Source organism: Trichomycterus rosablanca, chromosome 1 (genome assembly GCF_030014385.1).
Source record: "Trichomycterus rosablanca isolate fTriRos1 chromosome 1, fTriRos1.hap1, whole genome shotgun sequence".
In the NCBI taxonomy this organism is placed as follows: domain Eukaryota; kingdom Metazoa; phylum Chordata; class Actinopteri; order Siluriformes; family Trichomycteridae; genus Trichomycterus; species Trichomycterus rosablanca.
Window position 1 is genome coordinate 45,401,747 of NC_085988.1, and position 18,863 is coordinate 45,420,609.

The window sequence follows — 18,863 nt, forward strand, 5'->3', positions numbered from 1 at the left end:
ATAATATAAAAATTGAAAGCATTTTAATAACATCTGAAAATGATGAATATGGAAAAGTGAATTAAAACCAGTAGAGCATGCATAGACTGGAATTAGATAGTATGAAAGAATGAACAGAATGTGAATAAGAACAATAACATGTAAAGCAAATAAATCAAGATAATGAGACATGAAGTGGTATGTTATACAGAGTGTATCTATATCTATATGTAGACTACATTCAGATGAGTTTTACTCATGCAGTACAACTTTGCCTATCATAGCTTTCCAACTAGACAGCTATTTCTAGACAAAGGCAATTTTTCAATGAAACAGCACTGTTTCTGTTTATCTTGCGTTATCCACTACACAACTCCAGCATTGAGGTGCTGTCCTGACCCCCCACCCCCAATCAAACCCTCCAGCTGAGAAAAGGCTAGTGTGTGTACATATTTGTGTATCTATTTGTTTCTGTGTGTATGTGTGTGTGTGTATAAGTGCACTGACAATGGGACCTCTGTCTGCTTATCAGCACAGCTGAACCCTCTTTAGCATTAAATCGGTCTTATTAATTTAAACTAATTTACTAATTAAACTATTTCATTACTTATTACTTATTAAGGTGCTACAAGAAAATTGGCTTTTTCTGTTCAACACCAGAAAAGAGTTATGCAGTTTATAAAAAGGTCTAAATAAATGGAATTTATACCTAGAGAGCCACATGTGGATATTTAATAAAGTGGCTTATTAAGTTTATTTTTTATGTTTTTGAAAAAAATGAGTGTAATGGTGCCAAACCCAAAGCAAAATGTAAGACCAACCCATATATAGACCAAGACTTCTTATTAACAGCCTTGGAGGGAAATCACATAGTAATAGAAATTTTTTTTGTTTGTTTTAAATGTGGCCATAATTTAAACAGAAACAGCTAAAAAAGGACTTCTGTAAAAAGCGGTTAGTGGACAAAAGCCTTGTATTCCTCTAGCATTCAGACAAATATAAAGAAGGTTTTAGGTTTAGGAAACTAAATAAATAAATTAAAAATAAATAAATAAATAAATTCTGAATTACAATGGTGTTTTAATAACAATGGACCTTTACATTACATGGGCTTGCTGTCAGTGTGTCTAAGTAACACTGATCTAGATAATATTCCATATCCATTGAGTATCAAGCTTGATCACACGATTTAATGCACCCGTTTTTGGATTTTTTTGTTGGTAACTCTAATAATAATAATAATAATAATAAAAATTCTTAATCCCAGGAACCTTTAGACAGTATATGGCATGTAAATAAAACCAGAAAGGAGTTATTTAATTTACCTTGACCTTGAGTATTTAAACAGAAAGTTACATTCAAGTTGCATTCATTTTACACTTGATGCCAACAACACATTTCCAAAAGAGTAAGGCAGAAGCAATATAAGACTGAAAAGGTGATACATAAACAGGTGATACATGTGTGGGTATAAAATAAGCATTAAGCAAAGGCCTATTCATTTATTACCAAAAATGTTTGGTAATAAACATTAAACAATCTTCAGAACTTCAAGGAGATGAATGGGCTAGGTAAAAGAACAAACTCACAACACAACTAAAATTGGCACTGTTTTCTGATGCTTATTAACACATGCATCTGAAAAGACATATGGACAAATCTGTACCTTGCTAGAATTAGTTTAGTGTACTTAATAAAGTGGCCAATAAGTGTATATAAGAAAACTCTCTCACAAAGAAAATGTCAGGGACAGTAGCAGGTTACCTGTTACTTTTCTGTTACATTCTCTGTTTCTCTATCTTCTTTAAAAACATCTCTTTCACCATTGCCTCCTCATTGGGCTGATACCCACCCCCATCCCTTTCTGTCTCTCCAAGCCATTATCAGTCCTGCCAGTGCAGATTTACTGGTTGTGTTGGGTGGGGTGAACATCTGGGTCTTATTAAAGAGCAGTCATCCCTCTCCTGTCCTCTATGCTCCTTGGCACACATTTAGCATAACGTTACCCAATCAGGCAACTGTAGTACTTTTGTTACTGTTTTCTATGTGAAAAATACAGAGTCGCTAACAGTTGATTGTGATATTTTACAAGTAATACAGAACATCCTCCATATTTTAAAAATAAATAATTAAACTGTAGTAAAGGACCATTAAACTCTAGTTCTGTTTACATGATGAGCTTGTTTGTTCTCATTACAGTTTATTCTATAGTAAAGTATAAGAGTAAGCTTCTTTTAAGTGATAATGATAGACCAATGAGAAGAACATGCGAAGTGAGGTTTTTCCCAACACTAACACTAAAATTCTTTACATACCAGGCTGTGTAGCCTCTTAATCTATCAAAGAGGAGAGTGAGGGGGTTAAGGGGATGCCTGCCAACCAACTCCATACCTCCCCCTGACCTTCTATCCCAGCAAAACCCCCCACCCATCTTCCTCCATCACTTATCTACACAGTTGTTATATACTCTTTGTCTGTTAGTGTGCTTCGTATTTTGTGCTATGTGGAAGTTTTAAGAATGTGGATAGGGATGCTTTTGCATTTACTCATTTTGGTAGAGCATGTTGTGTGCTGCCGTCTTAAACTGTGTTAAAAATAACACCTTATGTTTTGAATGGTGCATGTTTTGCTGGTACAATACTAAAATGAGCGGAAAACATATCAAAAGTGTAGTTGCGTAGTTAGAAGCAGAACATGCAGTTCGTGAAGAGTGTGACAGAAACACAGGTGTCTGACTGAGTCAGATTAGCCTATTACTTGGACTGACTCAGCTAGCCTGACTTACTCACTACCTGTCTTATTAAGTTCATTCACACATGAATCAGCCGTTGTTTCAGTCCACTGTATTTTTTAGTTCAGCTTAATGTTATTTCTATAGGAAGCAAAGCATGGGAGTGTTTGTTTGTTTGTTTATTAAGATTTTAACGTCATGTTTTACACTTTGGTTACATTCATGACAGGAACGGTAGTTACTCATTACACAAGTTTCTTCAGTTCACAAGGTTATATCAATCACAGTCTTGGACAATTTAGTATCTTCAATTCACCTCACTTGCATGTCTTTGGACTGTGGGAGGAAACCGGAGCTCCCAGAGGAAACCCACGCAGACACGGGGAGAACATGCAAACTCCACACAGAAAGGACCCAGACCACCCCACCTGGGGTTCGAACCCAGGACCTTCTTGCTGTGAGGCGACAGTGCTACCCACTTAGCCACCGTGCTGCCCGCATGGGAGTGTAAAATACATCAGATTAGTTAACACTGTACACAGAGGGCTTGATGAACGAAGGTGACAAGGTGCAAAAAGAAGTTCTATGTTTGAGGTGCAAGAGCAGTATTAAAACACCTTGAACACATCTCTTGTTTGTTGTTTAGCTGAAGCAAATTAGGGGTTGTTATTTCGTTCCCAATGGTTTTATTATGTTGTAACTTTAGGACATACAGACTAGCAGTTTATTTTAGGATCAGCAGTATGATGTAGGAGTTATTCTGCTTCTATAGTCACAAAGCTACAAAATTCAAGGGGAATTGAGAAACCTGGCTACTGCACCCTGTGGAGAGAGAATAATACACAAAATCAACCACCATAGACACAAATAGAATAAATGATGCAGCAGTAGGATGGGGGGGACCCTACTATTTAATACTTGAATCCAGCAAAAAGAGGTAAAACAAGATTAGTTCCCTAAACTGTAACTTAAGGCAAAACTTAGAAACTAGCTGTTGTTAGCATTCATCAATATTCAGTTGACATAAACTAATTTAGAGACCCAGAAAACAATAACGTGTGTTAAACAAGCTAGAGAGCTACTTACATTAACATACAGCATCTTCTCTGTCTTGCACAACTGCAGCCACAGTATACTGTATGTCACTGTATAATTCTCACTCAATTATAAAGAAATGGAACAATGGAAAATGTAATGTTTTGCTAGAAATGTGTGCTAAGTTGCTTTAACATAATCAACTGGGCATATTGTCAAATCAAATAAAAAAGGATAAAAATGTTAAGCCAGTTAAGCTTTAAATTCAAACCAAGAAATGCAAACCAATGAATTACTTATAGAGAGGTAATTCTGATTAACCTCATCAGAATACATTTTCTTTTTATTTTATTTTTTTAACTCAGTACTACCAATGAAAACATATTAAAACTAATATACATTTGCCTTATCTTCTCTATTTTGTTCTCTCATTCAGGTCATGATATTAACAGCTCTTTGGAGCCAAGCAACATTGACACCAGTATACTGGAGGAATACATCAGCAAAGAAGACGACAGCACAGATATGTAAGAGTCTGAAGAACCAACAACACAACACATGCAATACACTAAGCTACGGTATTGGGTCAAAAGCCCATTTCTCATACCTAAAATGAAGAAGAGTTGTATAAAAAAAAAACGTAATTCATAATTGTGTAAAGTACAATTACAATACTGTAAAAAGTTAGTTTTAAAGAGTCTCAAGTAAAAGTTTTAAAGTACCTTTTATTATTTGTATTGAAGTATCAAAAAAAGTTTAGAAATAAAATTTTGTTAAAGTAACAATGATAAAGCTAGTCAAGTAAGATTCTTAAAGTATCTGATGTTATTAGACTGTATCATTGTTATTATTAGTTTTTTTGTTTGCTTGTTTGTTTTTACCACTGCTTTACCCTGGTCAGGAGTCTGGCTTCCCCAGAATCACTCGGCGCAAAGCAGTCACACACAGGATGCCAATTCATCACAGGGCCTTGGCTGTATTAATATTTAGCTCTTATTTTGTACTGGACAATAAAAAAAAGTTATGTAATAAAATTCAGTTGAATGACAAAACATATATAAATAAAAGTTAAGGAGACCGATAGATCAGATAAACCAATTCACTCAGCAATGATTCAGCTTTGCCAAATTGTCAATGATAAAAAATACATTCTTTCTAATAAAGATGGCAGCATGAATAAAAATAGTAATAGAAAACGAAACAGCTTTTTACTTCAGTTAATCCTTTCTGTTTTAGAGCAAAATAAAAAGGAGTATTCTATTCATCTATTAAAAAGGGTATTAAAAAGATTAAAAGATTAAAAAAGGTTGAAGCCGCTCAGGTGGCGCAGCGGTAAAGTACTCTAGCTCAACAGAGTTGGGTTTCTAGATACATCGTATCGAAACTCAGCTCTACCTTTCCGACTGGGTTGGGCGGTAGTATGAAAAAGTTTGGCTGTTGTTCAGGGGCTTAGTGGTAGAGTCGGAGCATAGGTCCTCATGACTGGTACAACTGCGGCCCCTGCTGGTTGACTGACGGCGCCTGCACGGGGCTGAGGAATAGCGTTGAAAGGGGTGTGACCCTCCGTGCGCAGTGTCTCTCGGTGTATGAACTCGGCTCGTGCAGGTGAAAAATGCAGGCTGTACTGATTGCGTGCCAGAGGGGGCGCAAGTCAGTTGAGTGGCGTCCTCAGTCAGCGGCAAAAGGGTCGAATCAGTATAGAGGACACAATCAGGGTAATTGGACACGATTAGAATGGGGATAAAAGTTGGGGGGAAAAAAGTGGGGAAAAAATAGATAATTAAAAAAAAAGAAAAAAAAAGGTTAAAATAGCAGTGAGTAATGAAGGTTTCTGAAAATGTATCAACGCAAAGGAGTGATTTTCTGTTAAAAATACTGTGGAGTATAAACTAACAAAAACATTTGTACTTGACTCAAGTGTGAATATTTCCATAACATATGGCATTACAGCAGTCGGGTACAGCATTTTTACAAACCCCATTTCCAATAAAGTTGGGACATTTTGTAAAGTGATCACTGTTGTCTGGTTCTTCTCTTCATGATGCATCATATATTTCAATAGAAGACAAATCTGGACTGCAGGCAGGCCAGTCAAACATATACATACACTCTGTGTCTACATAGCCAAAGTTGTTGCCTTGATAATGAGTATATTTCTTTAAAATTCTGTTACACGCTTTCGTGTTGGATGGTCCTTTTTGTCTTTGACACAGAGACTCTGTTGAAACGTGGACTCATCTGACTACAGCACTCATTTCCACTGTTTTGGAGATAAGCTTGGGCCCAGTGAACTCTGCAGCGTTAGAATTCTCTGCATAGAATTGACGTGTGGCTTTCTTTTTGCATAGTAGTTTTAGGTTGCATTTCTTGATGCAGCATTAGCCTGTTAAGTGACAACAATTTTCTGATGTAGCTATATTTATTATAGTAACATGACAGTTTTACATGCAATTCCATCTCATGGGTTTAAAGGTCATGGACATTCAACAGTGGTTTTGTTTATGCCCTATTGACTCTCTAGATTTCTGTAGATTCTTTATATATTTTAACAATATTATGTACAGATGGTGGTGAAATACCAAAATTATTAGCAATCCTGTGTTGAGAAATGTTCTTCTTGAACTGATTGACAATACTCTCATGAATTTTGTCACAAAGCGGTGAGCCACAACCCATCTTTACTTGCAAAGACTGAGCCTATGGAGGATCTTTTTTATACTCTTTCTCACCTGCTTATTGTGAAATATTTTAAAACAAAGTAACTTGAATAATCCAATAAGCTTTTTACTCTTATTTAGCACTGTCCCAACATTTTCTGAGTATATTACAGGCATCAAATTCCAATTAAGTTTCCAATAAGCCAATAAGCTTTTTACTCTTATTTAGCACTGTCCCAACATTTTCTGAGTATATTACAGGCATCAAATTCCAATTAAGTTTCCAATAAGCCAATAAGCTTTTTACTCTTATTTAGCACTGTCCCAGCATTTTCTGAGTATATTTCAGGCATCAAATTCCAATTAAGTTTCCAATAAGCCAATAAGCTTTTTACTCTTATTTAGCACTGTCCCAGCATTTTCTGAGTATATTTCAGGCATCAAATTCCAATTAAGTTTCCAATAAGCCAATAAGCTTTTTACTCTTATTTAGCACTGTCCCAACATTTTCTGAGTTTATTACAGGCATCAAATTCCAATTAAGTTTCCAATAAGCCAATAAGCTTTTTACTCTTATTTAGCACTGTCCCAACATTTTCTGAGTTTATTACAGGCATCAAATTCCAATTAAGTTTCCAATAAGCCAATAAGCTTTTTACTCTTATTTAGCACTGTCCCAACATTTTCTGAGTATATTTCAGGCATCAAATTCCAATTAAGTTTCCAATAAGCCAATAAGCTTTTTACTCTTATTTAGCACTGTCCCAACATTTTCTGAGTTTATTACAGGCATCAAATTCCAATTAAGTTTCCAATAAGCCAATAAGCTTTTTACTCTTATTTAGCACTGTCCCAACATTTTCTGAGTTTATTACAGGCATCAAATTCCAATTAAGTTTCCAATGAGCCAATAAGCTTTTTACTCTTATTTAGCACTGTCCCAACATTTTCTGAGTTTATTACAGGCATCAAATTCCAATTACGTTTCCAATGAGCCAATAAGCTTTTTACTCTTATTTAGCACTGTCCCAACATTTTCTGAGTTTATTACAGGCATCAAATTCCAATTAAGTTTCCAATGAGCCAATAAGCTTTTTACTCTTATTTAGCACTGTCCCAACATTTTCTGAGTATATTACAGGCATCAAATTCCAATTAAGTTTCCAATAAGCCAATAAGCTTTTTACTCTTATTTAGCACTGTCCCAACATTTTCTGAGTATATTTCAGGCATCAAATTCCAATTAAGTTTCCAATAAGCCAATAAGCTTTTTACTCTTATTTAGCACTGTCCCAGCATTTTCTGAGTTTATTACAGGCATCAAATTCCAATTAAGTTTCCAATGAGCCAATAAGCTTTTTACTCTTATTTAGCACTGTCCCAACATTTTCTGAGTATATTTCAGGCATCAAATTCCAATTAAGTTTCCAATAAGCCAATAAGCTTTTTACTCTTATTTAGCACTGTCCCAACATTTTCTGAGTTTATTACAGGCATCAAATTCCAATTAAGTTTCCAATGAGCCAATAAGCTTTTTACTCTTATTTAGCACTGTCCCAACATTTTCTGAGTTTATTACAGGCATCAAATTCCAATTACGTTTCCAATAAGCCAATAAGCTTTTTACTCTTATTTAGCACTGTCCCAACATTTTCTGAGTTTATTACAGGCATCAAATTCCAATTAAGTTTCCAATAAGCCAATAAGCTTTTTACTCTTATTTAGCACTGTCCCAACATTTTCTGAGTTTATTACAGGCATCAAATTCCAATTAAGTTTCCAATGAGCCAATAAGCTTTTTACTCTTATTTAGCACTGTCCCAACATTTTCTGAGTTTATTATAGGCATCAAATTCCAATTAAGTTGGTCAGTAAAACCATTGTAAAACTTTTTGTACTTTGTAAGTTAAATAAAGTTTAAAGAGCATTAACAAGTCACAGATTCTTGCTTACTGCATTTTACAAAATGTTTCCACTTTTCTGAAAATGAGGTTTGGAGTTCTCAGTAAAACAATAAATATCTAATAGAGACTTTTACAAATGAATTGAGTCTTCCTGTATCAACACACCACAACTGATAGGTTAAAATATCTTGGGCACATGCTTTTGCTCAAACTCTCACACTTTTAATTATCTGTTAAAATGTTAACACTGTGTGTGTTTACTTTAACACCACGTCATGCTGTATGTTTTGGCTGTCAGATTGTTTGCAAAATGATTGCGTAGATATTTCTAATAAAAAAAAAAACTCTTTTCTACAGCTGCTTTTCTGAAGTCCACAGCACCCCAGGGCCTAACTTCTCCTCCCCCCAGGCTGGAGCGTCCTCCTCTGGGGGGGTGGTGTGTGGCGTGAGCCCCCCTAATCCCCAGCGTCAGGGCAGCGTTCAGCCTGTGCCGTGCCAGAACCCTTATCCCCCTCCACCACCACTTGGACTGCTTAGACACAGCCATCCCTGCCAGAGCCACCAGCATCACCAACCGATCCCGCAACCTCACATCAAAATAGAACACTGCACTCACTACGCACCTGGGTGAGTAAGTAAGTGAGTACAAGAGAGAAAGTAAAAAAAAAATGAAAAAGGCAGATTGAGAAAGGAGGTGAGACAGCAAGTGTGAGATTTAAACAAACACTGATAAGATGAAGGAGAGAGAAAGGGCAGAGAGAACAGGGTAATTTGAGGCATTGTGGACACAGTATATATAATACAATACAATAAGAATTTAGACAGTAAACATGTTTATACTGAATGCAAGATAGATTCAAACAATAGTTTCCATTGTGACATTTCTATTGCCATAGCCACACCTCCAAGCTGCTCACTCTGTTGGCTATACAATACAAAAATTTCTCCACCCAGTCTACAAAATGACCTGAACCAAACTTCAACAAATAAAGCTTCAACAAATCTCTCACAAGGAGTGAAGGGAGTCAACCATGAGCAATCTGTGAAGAATAAGACAAATGGATTTGTCCTGATAACCTTTTATGAATTATGTTTTTGAATGATGTGTTGCATTTTGCAATCATTAATTGAATAGTAACATGGAAACAATTGAACCAGCAGGTAGGCTTATGCTATGAGATCTATGAGCATTTTATTTTAGTCTGTAACTTCTTTCTTTAAAAACTGCACGTTCTTACACAACTTATGTACCATATATCTTTTACAGAAATTTGCCTGAGTCTCCACCAGACTCTAGTTCAGAGCCCTATTCCCCCCAGCAAGTGAATGGTAAGTGTCATCCATGAAAGGCTTTTCTTATAAAGCATGTGTGTATATGCTAAAAAATAAATTATTTAGGCATTTTTTAAAAGGCTCAATAACATGTTTGCTAAATAAGTATGTCTGTCAGGTGGCACAGCAGTACATGTAAAGTATATATAATTTATTGCTTTTATTAATCAGCTTTATTATTATTATTTGGTGTCATCAAGTGTCACGCAGTGCTATCAACTGGTCAGGTGTCTGCACGGACATGATTATTTTCGAGGCGGTAGGTGGGAGTAAGCACTGTGGGAGGTGTACTTGTCACTGTGCTCTCAGTGCTGGTCCGAAGCATGGATAATATTAGGACGGTTGCATTAGGGAGGGCATCTGACATACAAACTATGCCAATTCAGGGATGCAGACCAGATTTTACTGTGGTGACACCAGTTGTTGTAGTTTTACTATCACTACAGCCGCTCAGATGATGTGCCATTTCTTTTTAATAAGAGACTGAACTGCACCTGCACTGCCTTACTATCAAGCCACGCCATTGTAACACATCAGACCTTAAAATTGACACTGACTAAATTGCTGCATATTTTGCCTCAAAACTAATAATAATATTATGGACTGTAGATGGTTAACACATATTTGGCAGATTTTTAGCTTCATTACACTCAATATGTCTAAAAGGGGCAGAAAACATATTTGTAATGGCGACAATTCTGTGCTGAAGTTTGGACACCACTTGTTAATTCCATGTTTTGTTGATTTTAGTTGAAGTAATAATAGGTTAACCCATCCTCTGTACTGTAAAATAATAAAACATAAACTGGGGCATGTGCAAAGCTAATGACATGTTTAACATTATGTTTTCTGGTATATTAAATTAATTAAATAATTAAAAATAGTGTACTACAATCCGCTGAAAAGACCCTCCATGTACAGGGTGTGTTAACTAATGTTTACATAGATTATCTGTAAGACATGAAGTTTAGAGGGACAATTGTTTGCTGTATTTACTCTGTATTTATTCTACTTATTATTATAAGTAACGTATTACAAACCATTTACAAAAAAATACAATTGCTTAGGAATTTCCATATTTCTGACCATTCATATGCTGAATGATTTTGATTTATATCTAAAAATTCATTGTGTTGTGTTGCTTCCTGCACACCTGTGTTAGTCTTTCCCACCAAAAGAAAAAGGTGTGGAATATTTTAATCTGATTGGCAGAAATCCAGTTTACTAATGAAACATACTGTAAGTCAAGTGATGTCCTTAATTTACTTTTATTTCACTGTGAGTTTTGTGTTTAAATGAAAAGAGTAAATGTGGTTCTCAACTTTTCATCTACACGCTCAAAATATAATACTTCATATTTAAGCATGTTATTTAGTTACCATAACAAAACCAATAGTTATACAGTTATAAGAGTGAGTCATGCATATTTGGACCTACCAACAGGTCCTGGTGGTTTTTAAGATAAGACTTTTCTAGATGACATAATGTGGAAAATGATGCACATTTCAATATCTCTTGCTTGTTTCTTAGACTCACACATGCTCAGAACCATGACGCCGGAGAATATGTGTCAAATGACCACCTCACCACCCCTGCCCACACATAGCCACTATCCCAGCCTACATCGGGACATGTTCCTGAAACCAGAGTCCATGATTTCACAATACCCAATCGGTCCAGCAAGCAGTGGAGGTGGAGACATGCAACAGGCTCAGATACTCCATCAGCTACTGCAGCCTTCACAAGGACCAGAGTAAGATAGATCAGGAGAGAAAGAAAGAAAAGCATGTTACATATTACAAGCCTGAAAAATAACATTATTGGTTAATATGTGTGTGTGTGTGTGTGTGTCTTTCTGTCTTTGTGTCTCTGTGTTAGTGGTATACCTGTCCCTCAAGCAAAGAAGAGGAAGCATTCAGATTCTCCTAACAGCACTCTTAATGCTCAAATACTAAGTGGCATTATCAAACAAGAACCAGGTAAAACACATGCTCACTATTTCCAGTTTCATTTTTATTGAAGTCTATAATTTTTTAAGTTCTTACTAGAGATAGTTTTGTTTATCTTTTATGTATTTTAGGCTTAGTCCATATACATAAAAATTTCTGGAGGTGTTGGCATACACTCCTTCTTCCAAGTGCCATTTTCCACAAGAATTTAGAGCTTAAATCCTACAATACCTGCTAAAAAATAAAATGTAGATATTTTTTCATATTTATAATTCATAAGTTTTTAGATAAATCGACACTTTAACATTATTCTAGAGGGCTATACAATGTTCTGTTATCCAGGTGGCACAGTCACACAGCTGTGACATAGGGGTCTAGGTTAAATCTTATCTCTGGTCATAGTCTTTGAGGCACTTGGTATGTTCATTCCATGTTGCAGGGGGTTTTCTATAAGCACCTCAGTTTTTCTTCACCTCCTATACACATGCAGAAGGGAAACCGCTATTGTAAATTGCCTAAGTTATTATTCTGGTTACTTTATCCTGGTCAGGGTCACGACCGGACCAGTTCCCTGGGTGCCAGGCTGAAATACCCTGGACATATACCCTGGCCTCAGAAGCTGGTTTTCTGTAATGAACCAGTTCATAGAAACATTCAACAAATATTGTTTTTGTGTTATTAAGGTTTGATGCAGGATCCTGATAACTCATATTTGGACCCAAACTACCAGTGCATAAAATGGCAGCCACATCAACAGAACAAATGGACTCTGTTATATGATGCCAGTGGAAAAGAACTGTGGGTGAATTCCTTGCCTATTAGAAATGTACTAATGTAAGCTTGTGTGTGCTTTTCAAATGAGATGCATTACGGCATGCTGAAACAAAGATAACGAGAGAAACTAGAAGGTGTTTATAAAAGGTTTGGGTTAGATGGATGGATTTAATGGGGTAAAGGGAGGCAGTAGTGAGAGAGAACAAGAGAGGGATGGGGAGCCAGAAAATGGAGAAAGCTGGGAATTCCAATGAGGTGAGCTGTGAGTAGGAGTAGTCGTAAAAGTAGTTTCGGCTAACTGAAGTAGGGGGAGATGGGTACCAGAGAGAAATGATTGGGAAAATGACCAGCGAAAAGAGATGCAAATAGAACACTAATAAAGAAGATATTTTCAATGACTGATTATAGACACCAACTTTCCAAATAACAATTGTACATGTTTACAAATCTCAGAAATGTTGCATGTTCTATCAGATTTTCCAGTGATATTACGTCTAATGTTATGATTATGTGATGGATAATTATAGTGATTGAAGTGTTCAGCTTTTTGCTGACCGTTCTCTCATTTATCAATTCTATCTCTCTCTTTCTCTCACACACTTTTCTCTATTTTTAGCCCAATGCCTACATACAGAGTGGATGCCGACAAGGGCTTTAATTTCTCTTTGGCTGACGATGCATTTGTGTGTCAGAAAAAGAACCACTTCCAGGTTACTGTGTACGTCGGCATGCTGGGAGATCCAAAATACGTGAAGACCAGTGAAGGGTTACAACCAATTGAATGCTTCTACCTAAAACTTAATGGAGTCAAGGTACAAATATTGTTGTAAAAGACCAGTGGGTCAGCTTGACACAGATCAAGTACATCAAGCAGTCTTTCCAGGACTTTGCAGTCTTATATTTAATTAGAGTCCTTGTAATACATTCAGGATGTGAAACTTTGTCTATTCATTACAATATTTTTACACCAAACATAGAAATGTCAGCATATTCAGCACAAATCGAATTTATCTGCATCTTACACTGATCAGCCATACCATTAAAACCACCTCCTTGTTTCTACACTCACTGTCTATATTATCAGCTCCACTTACCATATAGAAGTACTGTACTTTGAAGCTCTACAATTACTGACTGTAGTCCATCTGTTTCTCTGCATGCTTTGTTAGCCCCCTTTCATGCTGTTCTTCAATGGTCAGGACTCTCACAGGACCACTACAGAGCAGGTATTATTTGGGTGGTGGATCATTCTCAGCACTGCAGTGACACTGACATGGTGGTGGTGTGTTAATGTGTGTTGTGCTGGTATGAGTGGATCAGACACAGCAGCACTGATGGAATTTTTAAACACCTCACTGTCACTGCTGGACTGAGTATAGTCCACCAACCAAAATATCCAGCCAACAGCACCCAGTGGGCAGCATCCTGTGACCACTGATAAAGGTCTAGAAGAGCAACTCAAACAGCAGCAATAGATGAGCGATCGTCTCTGACTTTACATCTACAAGGTGGATCAACTAGGTAGGAGTGTCTAATAGAGTGGACAGTGATTGGACACGGTATTTAAAAACTCCAGCAGCGCTGCTGTGTCTGATCCACTCATACCAGCACAACACACACTAACACACCACCACCATGTCAGTGTCACTGCAGTGCTGAGAAGGACTCAACACCCAAATAATACCTGCTCCGTGGTGGTCCTGTGGGGATCCTGACCAATGAAGAACAGGGTCAAAACAGCCTAAAAGTATGTACAGAAATAGATGGACTACAGTCAGTAATTGTAGAACTTCAAAGTGTTAATGTTATGGCTGATCAGTGTATTTTTTAATATAAAGACAAAGAAAACCAGACTATTTTATATAAACTGAACATTTTAATGATCTATCACAGAGCATTTTGCTATGTAGCCACATTGTTTTAATAAAAAATAAAGTGGCTTTTGTCTGTTTGTTGTCTGTATATTTTGGCTGTCATGATAATTTGATAAACTTTTCTTCAAACATTTCTACATTTGAAGTTATTAAGACATTTTAGGAAATAATATCCCCAACCCCAAAAGATGCACATTTTAAAGTACAGTACAGTATTTGCTGCACAAAGCAAACACTAGGCTGCAGGATTCTGCTAAGACCGCTTGACCTGTGTTCTGTAGTTTTTTTGTTTAATTGTTTCTAACCAATATTGTATTAATATATAAGTTCAGATACTGAAATATAAGGGGCAGATTTATGCCTTACGTGTATGGTACTATAAAAAAATTTTCTCGCACATCCCAGCTGTTGTGGCCGGGTCTGTAATTGTACAGCGCCCCTGGTGCCAAGAGCGTTAAGGGCCCAACAGTGGCTGCATGGCAGAGCCTGCATTCAAATTTGCAACTTTCCAATTGATAGCTTAAGGCTCCACCCACAAGGCTACCTACCTGTCCCTGAAAAGTAATATACCAATAAGAAAGTTAGAACACCTATGTTTAAATTCTATGTTTTGCTAATTGTCTAAGACACATGAGTCAAACTCCAGGCCTGTGAGCCGAATCCGGCCCGCCACGTCATTTTATGTGTTTCTCGAGAGCTTAAAAGACGTATGATTGTCTTAAAATTAGGGCTGTCAAACGATTAAAATTTTTAATCTATTTTTAAAATAATAATTTTAATTTCATATAGTTAATCGCGATTAATCACATTAAATAAAATCTGTGTAAATGTTATAGAAAACAAGGTTTTTTAAGTGAAATGTTACAATTAAAATGGTGAACACATTTTATGCTAAATGTACTTATGTTAAAAACTGCTGGGACAAGAGAAAACTATAAGGGAGTTTTATTCACTCACATACTAGGCAGTAATACTATCCAGCAGAGACCCTTGACTTCGTATATATGTCAGATTGTAGGTTAGAATTTCTCCATCAGCAAACATTGTAGATCAGCGGTGCTTTAGGTGGGATAAGGCGTAGTTATTGTAACAGACTTTTCTGTGTTTGTATCGTGACAATGGTTTGATGGACGTTTCTACACGAAGTGAGTGTGTTTTGACCCTTTGGGGCTTCCATAGTTCATGGACTAGCGTGCTTGACTCCGGTATTCAGTGCCATAACAGATTAAGTTAATAAAGTGTTTTGCTCCCGACAACTTGTGAATATAGCGTGTATTTATTTCTTTATTATGCAAGTGCATCCCTACGACGCTCAGTTATATTATTTTAACAAACCGCAAATGAACAACGGTGGCAAGTCCGACATTAAAACGTTGGTTCTACCAGTCAAGTCTCAACATGAACTAGAATTTGCGTTAACGGCATTTTTTTTTTTAATCGCGTTTAATTGAGATCGCGTTAATGCGTTATTATCGCGTTAACTTCGACAGCCCTACTTAAAATACATTGTAAAATCGTAAACATAAAAAAAAATAAAAAATTGTAAACATAAACTACATCTCCCACAATTTATGTTGATTTTGTGACCCTCGAAGTGACCGCATCCTGCCACTAGATGACAGTGTTTCCACATCAGTGTTTAACTGAGGCGGTTTTCCAACGAGAGATGTTAGGAAATATCTACAAATAATCCCAAAATGTACAAGAAGAGAAAATTTATGCAGAAGGAAGGTGATTTAATAAAAGATGGAAAATTGAATACAAGTTTGTGCTTCAAAAAGAAAAACAGCATGTCTTTTGTGTTATGAGGCCGTGTCAGTGGTAAAGGAGTACAAAATAGATATACAGCATAGCTATACAATATAAATTTGGCATTGTGACACCAAACACAGAGCGAAGTATGCTAAATTTTGCCTCCAAGAAAAACAACAGATTGTCCAAGAACTAAAAAACAGACTGCAATATTAGCAGGATATGTTACAAATGAAAAATATGTTTTATACATGGAACAAACTTCTGCAATTCACAACTGCTATTTATTTGCTGAATTTAACAGAGTGGAAAACAACTAACTATAAAATGGCTTTTGTAAAAGCTACAGCACTTTTAATATTGTAGGTTTTGTCAGTTGTAACATTCAGAAAATGTAGTGCAGTCTAATTTGGGAAAAAGTTATATTTTACTTGTAAGGTGTTTCACTTATATTCACATAGAAAACTCAGAAAACACAATATTTTACCAAAGGTCTTAGCATGAACTGACCTAGGGTGTAAGTATAGAATTGTAAAGAAATGTTAATTATGTCTAAAATAACATGGAATATTCTGTTCCTAAAATGACTGTACAGTTGGAAGCCATGAACCAGACCATCAATGTGGAACAGTCTCAGTCCGACCGCAGCAAGAGGCCATTTAAACCTGTACTGTGAGTTTACTATTTTTGTACCACACTTGCACAGGAGGAAATAAGTCTTTCCTGTTAATGCTGTGATTTATTTCTAAATTATACAGCTCACTTACATACTTATGCATTGGTGTATGCTTAAAACATTTTCATCTCATCATGTATAACAGGAAGCAGATGTGCACGACATTAAATGTTAAATTTAGTACTAGAGTAGTATTGCCTTATTTCTGAAAATGTGCTGTTTAGTAGATGGAGAAAACTTGAGGTAATGTTGTTTGTGTCTCTAGGGTCACTCTGCCCCCAGAACAGGTTACCAAAGTAACAGTAGGTCGACTGCACTTCAGCGAGACTACAGCCAATAATATGAGGAAGAAGGGCAAGCCAAACCCTGACCAAAGGTATAAAACACAGACATTCGCTGTCAAACACACATAACGAGAAACAAAGTCAGTCATGGAGAGCATCAGCACCACACAGATTAGTGCAGGGGGGTCCAAACCTTTCTCTTGTTAAAAATATCATAGACCTACTTGATTACAGTGACACTTTTTTTTATTTGAGTGACAAATTATTTATCTTTGACAGTGCTGTGTAAACTAGAATTTTGCTATTTTCACTCACCAGTTGATCATTCTAATGGGAAGATTATTCTACTTCTTTAAATGAAATATACACACTTCCCTCTAAAGTCAGTGTAAAAATATTTACTTTTCCAGCGCACCTAAAATCTTTGGAACTTGCTGTCTAGTTTTCATTTTTTTGAAGCCACCATGTTCATCCAAAAACCCAGGAACGTTAATGTAGGTGTAATGTTAATGTTTTAAGTTGGGGAAAAAAGATTTTAGATTTGTTTTATGTGATAGTGACACAGAGAGTTAAAACAGTAAGCAGTTTTTAAACCTGCTTAGTAGTGGGCCAACTTTAATTTTATTTCTAAAATACCTCGTGAGCCTGGATTAGTGTTTCACCACCTAAACATACATGCATGGAAAACATAAATATTCAGGTCAGCCAGCACTGATGGCACTTTTATGGAGATGAGAAAGATGAGAAAAAAGATATATTACAATGTAGTAAAATGACTCAATGTGTTTCTTAGGTACTTCATGTTGGCGGTAGCTCTCCAGGCTCAGTCCCACAGTCAGAGCTACGTGGTGGCAGCTCAAGTGTCTGAGAGGATCATCGTCAGGGTAACCTCTGTCAGTCTGGCTGTGTCTGTCTGACCAACCTCCTCAAATCATTTCCTGTCTCTTTGTGTCAGTCATCTGTCCCTGTCCAATTATGGATCATCTATTGCAGCCACCATATTATACTTTCATTTAGTATTGTTATAAGTAATAGTTAATGCAGCATGTTAAGATTGTTATAGATTGCTTGCTAATGTACACCTGCCAAAAACATGTTTCATGTAATTGGTTACATGTATAATATTATACTATTGTTCTTGAAAGAAACAGTTTGGTAAAAACTAAATCTGTATTCATTTTACTCTAGTCTTTCAACCAAAAAAGTATGGTGTTAGAATCCCGTTCATGGAGTTATGACTTAAGTTAATAACACAGCTCCTCCTGACCAATTGACTGACAATATTTTTAGCTATCATTCTCTTTTTTCGTTCTTTATGAATCCTGCACCCACCTCATTTTAGTTCTTTCACAGCCCTTCATGTATTTGTTTGTCTAAATAAATAAACAAAAATGGGGGGTTGGCTGCCAAAGACAAAGAGAAATCCAGCCCAACATTCTTAGAGTTCCCCTCACTTCCCTCACTCTTGATTCATTAGAGTTGAAGGTGTGTCATGCACTAAAATAAACAGTGATACAGTTTAGGACAGTGTATTAGGTACAGTGTATAAGAATGAACTGAAGTATGTAAGGTAAATGCTGTAATGTTTTGAGTGTCAACCATCTTGGACAACCAGAATACATTTTGCCCTCAGTAGTGTTGTACTGTTGGGCAGATTGTAAGGTTTGGCAGGAACAAAACACATGTACATGGATTTTGAATATGAAAATAATGAATTTGTATTCAGTTCTGGATACATTTTAAAATATAAGTGTTCATAAAACAGTAACTTCATATATTTATAGGATATTTCCCAAATATTCATATATCATTATGTATTAAAACTATGCAGTTGGCAGATTAGCTTTTTGTGGACAGTTTTAGTTAATTTTTTTTCTCTTTTGCATGCTGGATGTAGTTTGTCTGTTACTATTAAA

The 18,863-nt window shown here is 36.3% G+C and overlaps 1 protein-coding gene across 3 annotated transcripts in view; it reads left to right on the forward strand.

Moving 5' to 3' along the window:
- Positions 1-18,863, forward strand: part of myrf (myelin regulatory factor) — a 51,722-nt gene that overhangs the window by 16,188 nt on the left and 16,671 nt on the right. For 2 of the 3 annotated variants that reach the window (XM_062993461.1, XM_062993476.1), the window contains exons 2-11: positions 4,182-4,272; positions 8,664-8,933; positions 9,574-9,635; positions 11,169-11,391; positions 11,517-11,617; positions 12,271-12,385; positions 12,978-13,173; positions 16,583-16,659; positions 16,929-17,039; positions 17,741-17,840. In XM_062993461.1, the coding sequence (XP_062849531.1) occupies positions 4,182-4,272; positions 8,664-8,933; positions 9,574-9,635; positions 11,169-11,391; positions 11,517-11,617; positions 12,271-12,385; positions 12,978-13,173; positions 16,583-16,659; positions 16,929-17,039; positions 17,741-17,840 (1,346 nt within the window). The remainder of the gene's footprint in view (positions 1-4,181; positions 4,273-8,663; positions 8,934-9,573; positions 9,636-11,168; positions 11,392-11,516; positions 11,618-12,270; positions 12,386-12,977; positions 13,174-16,582; positions 16,660-16,928; positions 17,040-17,740; positions 17,841-18,863) is intronic. The other variant, XM_062993468.1, reaches the window with a different exon arrangement.